Source organism: Myzus persicae, unplaced genomic scaffold, assembly GCF_001856785.1.
Source record: "Myzus persicae strain clone G006 unplaced genomic scaffold, MPER_G0061.0, whole genome shotgun sequence".
Lineage (NCBI taxonomy): Eukaryota > Metazoa > Arthropoda > Insecta > Hemiptera > Aphididae > Myzus > Myzus persicae.
Genome location: NW_019104333.1, coordinates 352,733 through 365,537, shown reverse-complemented (window position 1 = coordinate 365,537; position 12,805 = coordinate 352,733). Strand labels below are relative to the sequence as shown.

The following is a 12,805-nucleotide window of genomic DNA, read 5'->3' as shown; positions in this document are numbered from 1 at the left end:
AATCGAGAATTGTTTGCGTTCCACTCTATTTAGCTCCTCCGAAATTTGTCACCATCCCCGGTGAAGTCCAATACATAAATGTCGGAGATTCTATTATTCTAAACTGTCAGGCTGTGGGGACACCTACGCCTGAAATCGTGTGGTTCAAAGACGCCACAGACGTGCAGCCGACGACCACCGTAGGCATATTCAATGATGGCACTGAACTGAGGATATCTAACATCCGAACTGAAGACATCGGGGATTACACATGCATTGCCAGAAATGGCGAAGGACAAATAAGCCATACGGCTAGGGTTTTGATAGCAGGGGGAGCTGTAATCATGTCGCCTCCAACTAACCAGACAAAACTGGAAGGTGAAAAAGTTGAATTCACGTGTGGTGCCAAGGCCATGCCCGGTAATGTCACTGTACGGTGGTCTCGTGATGGAGCTTTTGTGAAGTCGATTTCATCGCTGGAAACCAGAGTAACCATCAAAAAAGATGGTTCTATGGTTATAAATCCCGTCAGCGCTGATGACTCGGGCCAATATCTCTGTGAAGTCAGCAATGGCATTGGTGATCCACAATCTGCGTCTGCCTATTTGAATGTCGAATGTGAGTATGAATCTAATCGTAAGTCGACAGAATATTGACCATTAATATGTTTGTATTCAGATCCAGCCAAAGTTACATTTACGCCGACCGTACAGTATTTACCGTTCAGATTAGCTGGCGTTGTTCAATGTTACATTAAAGCCAATCCCCCTTTACAATACGTCACATGGACCAAAGACAAACGTTTGCTCGAGCCTTATCAGCAAAAGGACATCGTTATCATGAACAACGGTTCTCTGTTATTTACCAGGGTAAATGATTACAAAAAACAAAAAAATCGTGTCGAGAACGTGCTAATCGAGTGGGTATTTCGTTTTTTTTTTTTGTTTCAAACTATTTAGGTCAATCAAAACCACCAGGGCAGATACACGTGTACACCCTACAACGCACAGGGTACTCAAGGATCATCCGGGCAAATGGAAGTGTTGGTAAGAAAACCACCAACATTCACCGTTGAACCCGAGAACATGTACCAGCGCAAAATCAGCGAATCGGTGGAGATGCATTGCGACGCACAAGAAGCTGAAGGCACCCAAAAGCCCAAAATTCAATGGCAAAGAGTAAGTTATTCCATAACAATATTCAAATACTTGAACTCAACAATATTATTGTGTGATTGGTAAAACAGAGAGATGGCGCTCCGTTGCCCAAAGGTCGTCACAGCATACACGGTGGTAATATCACAATAGAAAACCTCAGAAAAACCGATTTCGGATATTATCACTGTGTCGCGAGTAACGAAGTGGCCACAATAGTTACAACCACTCATTTGGTCGTCGAAGGCACTCAGCCGCATGCGCCTTACAACGTCTCGGCAAACGCTTCCGAGACGACCGTTACACTGCAGTGGCTACCCGGTTATAGCGGCGGTCCCGATTACAAACAGGACTATACGATTTGGTAAACATCGACAAGCCGCCGTCCATTTAAAATGGCCGCACTATAACAGAGGGTAACGATTTCTCATTTAGGTACAAAGAACCAGGGATGGCCGACTGGTCTACAATACCTGTTACTCCGTCGGGGAGCACCCAAGTCACCATAAACAGACTAACTCCGGACACAACGTACGAGTTTCAAGTAGTAGGGAAGAACGCGTTGGGCGATGGAATGCTTAGCAAAGTTATTTCGATCAAGACACTGGGTGAGTAAATGAAATGTGGATCAGAATGTAGTTATAATAATAAAGTGTTTTTCTTTTCTTTTTTTTTTTTTAAAAAATTTTTTTTTTTTTTTTAAAAAAAAAAAACGACTGACGGGGGTTGGCTACACAGTGTCAGTTGTATAAACGGGCCGCACTGTACATTTAGTCGCTTTAGACGCTTATTGGAATATGGAAAAATCAATGTAATTTTATAATAAATATTTATTAATATATTAATTATAACGAATGTGGCCGTTAACGTCACACTCGATATAAACTAGGTATTTTGAATATTTTAAACACGACTGTGGTAGATCAAGGTCAGCTTTTCTGATATCTTCTGCTAAAGTTATACGTTGCATCCCCTTTCGAGGATCAGCGTGGCCTTGAACTTCCGCAGAATTTATGATTTAAACTACTTATGCACACAATTTGAAATAACTTACATTTTATTGTAGATAACGTGTATAATTGTATTATATAATGATATATATCGGATGCTTACAAATTAAATTCAAAATGTAACGCCTGTGTAAAATGACCACTTGGTCGAATCTGGAACTGTTTTAATATCAATATTAACCGCATACTTAATTACTTACCTTGTTTTGTGATTTATAATTTTACTTACTTCGTTGCTCAACCAGTCGCCGCGTACGCGACAGTGTCGAAGCTTTCCGTTTCTTATTGTAAGCGTCCGCGACATTTTGTTCTATAAATGCCCTTGTTGTAAACCATAAGTTTGGTCTGTTGTGCTTATTCTATTCTCTGTTGGGTGGCAGCAGCCGTACCATTAACCGTGGCCAAAAAAACAAGTCCCGCTCCACCGGTCACCGAGTTACCTCCTCCCCCAAGCGACGGTAAGCACAAACAATATAATGTACATATTTTTCATTTAGTGTAATATACAAATAATAAATATATCTAGATAATGCATGACAACTTTATTTACTTACTTTTATGATTTTTTCGTACTGTACATAGCACATTTATTTACCGCATGATAGCGTTGGTGTCACAACTATACGTTTCGTTAAAATATTATAATAACATTTTTTTTTTATCATTTTTAGAAAGTCCTTTATCGACATATTATTTATTTCAGGATTACCTATGATTTTACTCATACAATTATAATTTTATTTTGTTTTGTTTTGCATGTGTTTATTTTATTTTATTTTATTCCACGTTTTGCAGACGTTGTCGACTATAGCGACCTCATTTTACCCACTGAATCTTCTGGTGCTACATTGTACCCACCGGTATTCAGACCAAAAGGTATAAAAAAAATCATCAGCTTAATTATTATTTTTGTTTCTCACCTTGCTCATCGCCCATGTAACTTTGTCTTTATCATCAACCATTCGTTCGGTAGAACGAAAAGCACATGCTTAAGTGTGACTGAGCCGTTTGCCAGTTGTTTTCGTGTGTTCAATCATAATAATAATTATTATTATTTTTCTTATTCGATTTTTCTTTGTATAGGACCAAAACCCGGACCACCAAGAAATGTATCCATCGCTGAAGTCTACAATGGCTTCGTCATATCTTGGCAAGCTCCATTAGAAAGAGCTCATTTAGTCCGTTACTACGTCATTAACTATAAGACAGATGGGATTTGGAGAACTTTGAACAAAGCACAAATCAGAGCAGAGGATACTCGTTATCTGGGTATATATATATGTATAAATAAAAACCGCGTTTTTATAAACATAAAAATCATCATCATCTACCTAAGCCATATGGCTTCATGACTCTGTAAGAGTTTTCGTTACCACTATCAATGCTCTCCAACTTTCACGATCCTGGACCAATTATTCTTCCCAGTCTACAATTTCCAATCTCTCTAAGTCTTGTCGTATTCCATCTATCCAACGTTTTTTATGAACATAAAAATACGACATTTAAAGTTTAAATTTAAACCCAATACAATATGACACGTGGAGTACGGGACAATTATTATGAACAGTGTTGCAACGCAATCGCTGAGTTTTAAAAGAAAAATACCTATAGATTACCGTTTCATAAATTTTGTGAGGGATTGACGAATATTCAAAATATAAATGTCCAACTCAATTTGATAGTTCTTTAAATAGTGCTTGTTTAATTTTCCACAGTAATATTAATTATTATTATGTGTGTCATTAGTTCATAATTATTACTTTCAAAATGTGTTAAAAACAAATAATTTGAAAATCCCAATTCATCAGAGTGGTATAATGAAACGGAAAAATTTCTCCGAGGAAATATGGATTTCAAAACAATTAAATTTTTTTTTTAATTTTTAGTAAAAAGTCTAGTTGGAGGTCGTACCTATTATTTCCGAGTGGTCGCGTACTCTTTTAAGAGTTTCGAAAACAGTGAAGAAATCAAATTCCCCGTACCGGCAAGGGTGAAACACAAGGCCATCACGGCGGGTGTCGTTGGTGGGCTGTTGTTCTTCATCGTCGCCATAATATTGTCCGTATGCGCGGTAAAGATTTGCAATAAGAGGAAACGGAGAAAACACGAAAAAGGTAAGCTTAGAACAAAAATAAATTGAATAAAAAAAAATAAACGATATTCGAACGGCTATCCGTTTCGAACATCATCGACAAACAAATATTTTGTTACCGACACGGCGTGACGTTTTGTGTGATTTCAGCTTACAACATGGTCGCGTGTAGAATTACGGACGCCAGAAATGGCGGCCAAATACCGGGGACTAGTCAAGTGCCTTTAAAAAAGTGAGTTCCGTAGCTATCTCTACATTAATGCGTAAACAATACCTAAATAATTGTTTAGAATAATATAATAATAATTTGGGGCGTGTTATTGGAATATATATTATAATAGGAATTGTGATAGGCATACGGATACGATGTATATGATGCCTACATGGATACTGTTTTTTGTCTATATAGGCTCGTGGACACTCGTACTTACCGAGACTATAGACTCGAATTGTCCTAGCCGATAGCGAAATCCGTAAGCGAAGCATTTATAATATGTATAATATAATAATTATATATATATATCAAACAAAAACAGTACCTATTTATACGTACAGGCTATAATGCGCTTCACTCGCAACCGCTTATTTCGTTTACGATTTACGACAAATCACAATAATATTATAATTATTATAATAATAATGCACTAAACGTGTCACCAGTCACCACTCACCATATTTATCCAAAGCGGGACGTGCGTGGCGTATATAATAATTATTATTTTATACCTATTATTGATATTTATAAAATCAATATTGAATTGAGTCCCCTTAATACTTTTGGGTTTTTGGAATAAGTCGAGTCCAACAAATATTTTTTTTGTTGTTTGAGTTGAGTCCCTACAGCCTATTACCGTTATTCTGGAGAAACTACGTGAGGTTAGTGGTCTCACATAAAATTAGTGTGATTGTGTACACTGTTCGTACACGATAAAAAACACAGTTTTCCTTTTAACATAGTTACTAATTTTTTGTCTAATTAGTAAACACTTTTATCGCGTTTTAATGTATTCATTGAATTCATTGAAATTTTCTTAGATTTTCTAACCAACATTATAAATGGATATTTAAAAAAAAATACATGAATTGTTTCAACAAGTCCTCCTTAAAATCTTGTCAGTTGTCATTCAATATTTTTTGAAATCAAAACTTAAATTCATTAATATTATGAAAATTGTTTTTCACTCAATATAATATTGTACTCCGTGATTTCACACTCGTAATAAATTGAGTGTTTACCAAGTATTTGGCACAACTTTGGTATTTTGAAGAAAATATATACACCGTTGACGAATATAACTTATCGTTGAGTATTGCACGCCGTGCGAGGTCCCAAGGACTCAATTCATATAATATTTTAAAATATTAAAATGGACTCAATTTAATGTTATTCGATATAATTAACTACCGCGAGGTTATAACCGATTATCGTTTAATACTCGATTCGGAACGACAATAATAATATCGTATAACATAAAAATATCACATCATAACGCGTTTAAAAATGGGTTAAAATTAATATAATATTTCCATCGGGTCGAGACATTTAACACTGTAATATAAAATATTATTGGATATGTATAATATTATATTATATTGCATGCGTCTCGACATAATACGAAAACAAATTTCATAATTGTATTCGTGCTAAGAACGGGAAGAGCTTGCAGATAATAATTACACGCGCAAATAATCACCACACGAAACGAAAGATTTTTTTCCAAATCACACTTGCCGACAATATAATATTATCATGTTTACAATATTAACACACGGGATACATTTACTTACTTATTTATATTTTGTTTATGTGCTTTCGTTCAGGATAACAGGTGAAGAGCTAGCAAGCTGTTGAGCCGCACAAATTCAAAATAATATTGGTACATCACAGAATGCGTGTGTTTGTTTGCTTGCACTTTATTAATCAATTGCATCATTTTTCTTTTTTTGTATTTTTCTTTTTGGTTTTCATAAGTCTTAGATTAGTCGTACTATTGTAGATTGTATAAATATGTTGTGATCTTACTGTAGGTACATAGACGTCTTGTATTATTTAGAATAATATAGGTTGATGTAGACGAAAATTGAACCCATGCATTTTAAATCGAAATAGGTTTATTAAAATGTACATCAACTTAATTATACCCAACTGTTTGTAGACAAACACATCCTGTGGACTATAATTATAGTACTAATGCAGGTATCTCTTATTTTTATCTGTATATACGTACCGACAACCAGAACCAGTAAACATTTTAATCAATCGTTTTATGCTCAAAACATTTCGATCAATTCGTATCATCGAAAAATATCGTCACTTATTGTACACATACGAATCAGATGAAAAATTTAAGGTATTTAACTACATTTGTTGGGGTCGCCTATAACATTGTCCGTTGATTCAATTACAGTTATCGACCAATTAAACTAATTAAATCATACAATACAAATTACACAGGTACCGACATACCGTACATATATATATTCGGTTTTCAATTAGTATTTTACGTGAGAACTGTAGGGATATGACAGTTTGAACGTGTTTGACCAAACCTAACCTTATTAACCATTAATTCAAACATGTCTGTTAAGTTGTAGCGGTGTACATGTAAGTATGTAACAGATATTGTTCATGGTTTTTTTTTTTTTTTTTTGAAATCCGTTCCAACAAAGTTTAAGCCCTGATTTGGTTCATTGGACACAAACCTCAAATTAATACATATTGTTTGGTATAATTTTGTACGATATTTTCATAAATTTGGCTGTTGACATAAACTTAGCGGCATTTTTAAATAGATACTTATGTCTTTTCAACGAAAGTTCTACAAATAAAAATTTTTTTCCATCAATATTCAAATATGAATTTGTTGAGCATGCTTGAATGTGCGCTACTATAAGTTCACAAACATAACTCGAATGTATAATAATATATCACGTTGAATTCGATTAGATAATAATATATTATTGTAGTAGTAGATTTTCACCGCTAGTCATATTTTGTCCTTGATATGATCTACCTAGAAACCGAAGCAGTCTATTCGGTTATGATTGAACTTTTTTTGTTTTCCCAATCGGTAGATATATCTTAGATCGACGTTTAGTAATTTCATATATAGGTAAAATCATAAAAATGAAATGTTTGTTTTTTATGTTTGGATCTTTAATCCGTTTATATAATCTGTCAACACCGTAAAGCATGGTTTTTCGCATATAATATTAATATCAACACGAGTAAGTTGTATTATAATACTGTAAATCGCTACAGACTTTGAAATGCATTTCGAGTGTACATATTATTTTAATTTTTATTGGCTTCGTACTGTCACGACTCTAATATATGCTAATATATGTTATTATTATTACAGTAATATAGCATGTAATATACGATATACTTAAATGGCGGAACACTATAACCACTCGTTTGTCTTTCTAGATCTAGATCAACCCGAATATCAAGTCTGAGCAGCGGATGTAACGTCGTTCTAAACATGGTGGCTCGGCCGTCCCGTTCGAGTTCCTTCCTGGACCGTGGTGGCCAAGACTGCGTGGACGGTCTGCCCGGGGGCCAACGGCCACGCCGCCGCCTTGGCCGCATCTCCCGGTCGGCCGACGGCCGGTTCGTGTTGACCGGCGACTCTGGGCCGTCCAGCCGACGGGGCAGTGGGTCTTCATCCTCCTGCAGCAGCGACGACGGCGGGTTCCTGTCCCATCCGAGTTTCTCCAACAGGACGTGGAGCCGACAACCTCTACTGACGGTCAGCGGCAGCAGCGGTGACGGCGGCCCGAGGTGGACAGAGGACACGGTCGTCGACGACCGCCGCCGACCGATCGTGGTCGTGGCCACGGTGTGCGACCCGAGGACGCCGTACGGCTTCGACCGTTCAGCAGCGCCAGCGGGTCCCGGTGCGGCCGACGACCGGACGACGCTGCGGAGCGTGCACGAGCGGTACAGCCAACAGCTGCCGTCGCTGAGGGCGATACACGAGGAGAACCACCGGACACTGATGCGCCGACTGCAGCCAGCCAGTCCCAGATACCACCCGAATCCGGGCAGGTACCGGTCCAGGCACATGCGGTACGCCCGGAGCGCCCCGGAACTCACTTCCGACGGCAACACCACCATCAACAACACCATCAGCGAACGGTCGCCCGAGAGCCGTTCCAGTTCCAGCGGGTTCGGCTCCAAAAACACTACGTCCAGCGTGCAGCACCAAAACGCCGGGGCGACTAGCGTGCTGGACGACTGGTGTGGTGGCCGGGCCGGGCCACTGCCGCCGTACAAACACCCACCACCACCACCGCCGCCGCCTCACCCTTCGTCGCTGTTCTACGCTGACGGACATTGGCTGGACTTCGGAGCGCCGCATGTTCGGCTGCCGTCGTCGCCGCCGCTACCGCCGCTGCTGTTTGGCAGCGCTGACAGCTGTGGCAGCAGCACGGCCGCTAGTGACAAGCCGCCATTGAGCGTCGACGACCAGTACGAGTTTGACCCGGTGTTCCCGCTGACGCCAACGCCCACCGAGCTGCTCCAGCAGACAGCGCTGTTCGGGCCGACCGTCGCGTGCACACCGTCCCCGTCCCGGTCGCGGACGCCCACGCAGCTCAAGAAGGCCAAGTACGACAGCGTCGAGGCACGGCTCCGGGCCATGAAGGAGGAGTTCCACGCGTACAAGCGCCGTCAGGCCCAGATGGCCGGCGCGGTGAGGCATCAGCACCACTCCGTCGGATACGTCGAGAGCGCTTGTTGACGACGGCCTCGAACCGCCAACCCTCTTGCCCCCTTAACCCGCCAGAACGACGTTTCGCGCGCAAAAAAAACCGAAAAAAAAAAAAAGCTCAAAGACAAAAAAATCTTAATAATAAATTTCGCGCGCGATCACAGAACAATGATATTAATAACTAATATATGTTATATTATTATGATTAATAATATGATGTGCATAGATTTAAACGTTACCGTAATTATTTGTTGTTAAAAAAAAAAAGAATGTTTTAAACTCAGTGCGACGTAGGTACCTACACGTGTCGACTGTTGTTTGGTAGGCTGACCTGCGACGCGCGTCACGTGGTTCTATATTATTATATTATACTATTTAATTATTGTGTATTAATAATATTGCGTTTCATATATATTAATTACTATAGTATTTCTAAAATTTAAAAATATATTATATATTTAAAGAAGAAAAAACTCGACAAAGTATTGGCATAGTAGTGTATAGTAGTGTCGGAGAGGCATAAATTATATAATATGATTGCAATTTCATGTTGATTTATTATCGTTTTGTTTAGTCGTTTATTTTCATTTTTTTAATATCCAGAACTGAGGATAACAAATTACATTCTCAACGTTTTCAGTTCATACAAAATTCACTTGCTCAAATTGTACGAGACTGTCCAGTCTGAGGATATATTTTTAATTTAATGTTTTCATTTTCGTTTAAGATTTATGCCTCGTTTCGAAACTGTTAAGGAACAACATTATTAAAACTAAACCTTGTGATAATATTATGTCATTACATAAACTCAACGAGATCTGTTCAATGTACTTAAATAATTCCTTCGACGTTATATTTGATGATTAGCATTGTGTTCGTAAATTTAGTTTCGGGCATCTCCTCCAGTTGTTCTCCGCATTGTGTTTTTAATTGTATTGCATCCCTAAGTTCCTATTAAATTAAAATAAATAACGTCCTAGGGCCTACCGAACGGGATCCTCGTAACATTTTCTTTTTAACAATCAAAAACATATTCCACGCAATATGTATAAATTATATAAAATAAAATGTTTACTTTTAGACATATATATATTATTATGACAAAACGTCTCAGCAATAAATATAATAATTTAGGTGATTTAAAGAAAAATAAATAAATAATAATAAATACTATCTAGTCTGAGAAATAATAATATTTTAGGTAGTTAAGACAATTTTTATTGTTTTGTTATTGAAAACGAACAGTGTCAATTACCCGTTTTTACGTATTATTATATATATATAAATATTTACAAAACGAAGCTGTTTTCGATTGTGGTTTTCCTTCCCGTGAGTTGCAATGTACCTACACCCATAACACATTTTCGTAACGCGCGCACGTCATCCGGGTGGCAGCACGACGATCGTCTCGATCGAACCGCTTCGATGTCGCACACACGTCACTCTCGGACAAATGACAAGCTCGTCACTCGTCACTCGTCACTCGTCACACGTCAGGTTCCTATACACACGGACATTTTAATTGATACACGCACGTGTAATGTTTGAAACCCGGAAGTACCAAAGCCTTTTTCGACTCGTGTCTCTACGATATAATGATAATATTTAACGCGGTTGCAAGCGATAAAAGAAAAATAATATTGAAACCCAATCCCTTCCGGTCTGTCATGTTATTCTACCGTATACGGCCACGTTCTTAACGATAAAATAACGTTTCAGGGAGGAGTGCTTCAGCGGGAACCGGAAGGGCTCGGGCGGCCGTCCTGTAAGGTTTTTCTTTCAACCTCCGTACGACGTGCGTAAATATACTGATCGGAATCCACTCGGCGGGTCATTTACCGAAAATTCGAAGTGGCGTGTTTACGCCAATATCCAATACATTGTTATAATATTATGTTAATAGTAAATCACGATCGTTCGACGAGAGACTGACGGACATAGGAGCGCGAACCGATAGAAAATGGACATTCCCGATTTTCCACTCCCGACATTATATTAAAATATCGCAATAGAAATGTATGTTTATAAATAGGTAGTTCCTGTATTCCGCGGTGTTTCGACTGCTACGAGGAAACGGAAAAAAATACTCGAGACATCTTTTTAAATAATAATAATAATAATAATAATAATGATAATAGTAGTAGCATTAGAAGAGAACTGATATAGTGAACTGATCTGCTCGAGTCGACATAACACAACCAACCAGTGGCGAGTCGAATTGCATGGACTCCAGGTGCACACTCCAGAACCCTGCACCCACTCCAGTGGCACGGGACCTAACCTAAATACCGAACTTGGGTCAAATTTTTCTTTTTATTTCATCAACCTTGGTATAATTAATAGCCACAGTATTATTCACGTCATGTCCGTTACAAATGTGTATAATGAAAATGCATATTTTCTCGATCAGACACCCTCTACACTCTAGAAAAATGATATTATGCTGGTTGCGCCACTTGGGTGATCGGGAATCGGTTTCGTCTTTCGCGTCGATTTCGACATGTCCACCAGGCACTCCTCTACCCACAAAAGAGTTAACTCATTTACGTGATCCTACGCATACATACGAGACAAGTAAAAGAAACGATATATATTGCGCACGATTTCCGTTTGCGACGATCCGACCATTGTTGATATCATAATATTACTATCGTCGTCGAGTCATCCGCGCGCGACACCCGAGGAAGCACCCATATACATTATTATTATACATAATATATTATATTTTGTTTTTTTTTTTTTTGTTTTTAATAATTTAATAAATTATTATTATTATTATTATTATTATACTCGTGAAAACAAACGCTTTATACGATTTTTAGTCATAATAATAATATAATATGATATACGCATACGCATATATGGCTTGTATGAAAATTGTAATATTATCGTCACCCGAGAGGATGAGATTACACCTACGCCCATTACAGGTATAATACCGAGACGATACCTTCGAACTAGAGAGTCCTCCCCGCCGGTGCGATTGTACGGTTGACCATATAATATATCACGTTAACGTAGGTATGTGTTTGTTTGAATATTATAAAATGTGTTTGTTCGTTTCTTTCTTTCTTCCTTTGTTTTTCAAGCGATCGCCTTGTACGGTTTTTTTAAGAATCACATTACGTTGTTATTATTGTGTATTTACTATGATAATATTCTCGTACAACTCATTATATAAACATTCTGTTGTTCAATTTATGTAATAATATAAATGTATCCATGTATGATATTATTACGATGTAATGTAAAACAAAAATGAAAAACGAGATCAAACATCGACTTTAGAATTTTTTTTGTTTTTAAGTCTTCGTGGCAGTTTTAGAAGTTATAATATTAATGTGTAAAATGGTAGGTTTTTTATTTACCTAAAAATGTTTTTTTGTTTTTTTTTTAATAATATATAAAAAATATATTTATATATAAATAATCTTACATTGTTATGTTACTATATATTATATATATATGTGTATATTTTATATATATATATGTATATGTTATATAGAACTCTAGACACACTTCCTATAATAATATTATATATTACCTACGACGACGATAAAAACTCGACGACATTCATTATACTTTACTATCGTTTTGGTATTATCTTTCTTTTGTATTGTGCGTTTGTTATTAATTATTATTATTAATATTATTCGAAGAAGGTACATTTTTTTTTTTTGCGCCCATTAATCTCTGCCATAAAAACGATTATTTTTAGTTCGTAAGATCGACGATCTCATTTTATGTTGAAGCCATTTTGTTTTATTAATACATTTTGATTTTTTCGCCCTTTCGGGCAAGTTGAAACTTTAAACTACTTGATTACAGAAAATTATACTCCTATATGAAAAACGA

General features: G+C 37.4%; 1 protein-coding gene across 13 annotated transcripts in view; it reads left to right on the top strand.

Moving 5' to 3' along the window:
• Window positions 1-9,330, top strand: part of LOC111041259 (protein turtle) — a 109,702-nt gene extending 100,372 nt beyond the window's left edge. For 5 of the 13 annotated variants that reach the window (XM_022325481.1, XM_022325483.1, XM_022325482.1 and 2 more), the window contains 11 exons: window positions 34-597; window positions 658-848; window positions 939-1,157; window positions 1,226-1,497; window positions 1,569-1,741; window positions 2,524-2,601; window positions 2,939-3,019; window positions 3,227-3,412; window positions 4,030-4,257; window positions 4,386-4,467; window positions 7,666-9,330. In XM_022325481.1, the coding sequence (XP_022181173.1) occupies window positions 34-597; window positions 658-848; window positions 939-1,157; window positions 1,226-1,497; window positions 1,569-1,741; window positions 2,524-2,601; window positions 2,939-3,019; window positions 3,227-3,412; window positions 4,030-4,257; window positions 4,386-4,467; window positions 7,666-8,980 (3,389 nt within the window). In that variant the 3' untranslated portion in view covers window positions 8,981-9,330. Of the gene's footprint in view, window positions 1-33; window positions 598-657; window positions 849-938; window positions 1,158-1,225; window positions 1,498-1,568; window positions 1,742-2,523; window positions 2,602-2,938; window positions 3,020-3,226; window positions 3,413-4,029; window positions 4,258-4,385; window positions 4,468-4,644; window positions 4,709-6,056; window positions 6,113-7,665 lie in introns of those variants that run through there. The other 8 variants (XM_022325492.1, XM_022325493.1, XM_022325490.1 and 5 more) reach the window with 8 other exon arrangements.
• Window positions 9,331-12,805: the final 3,475 nt, after the last annotated feature.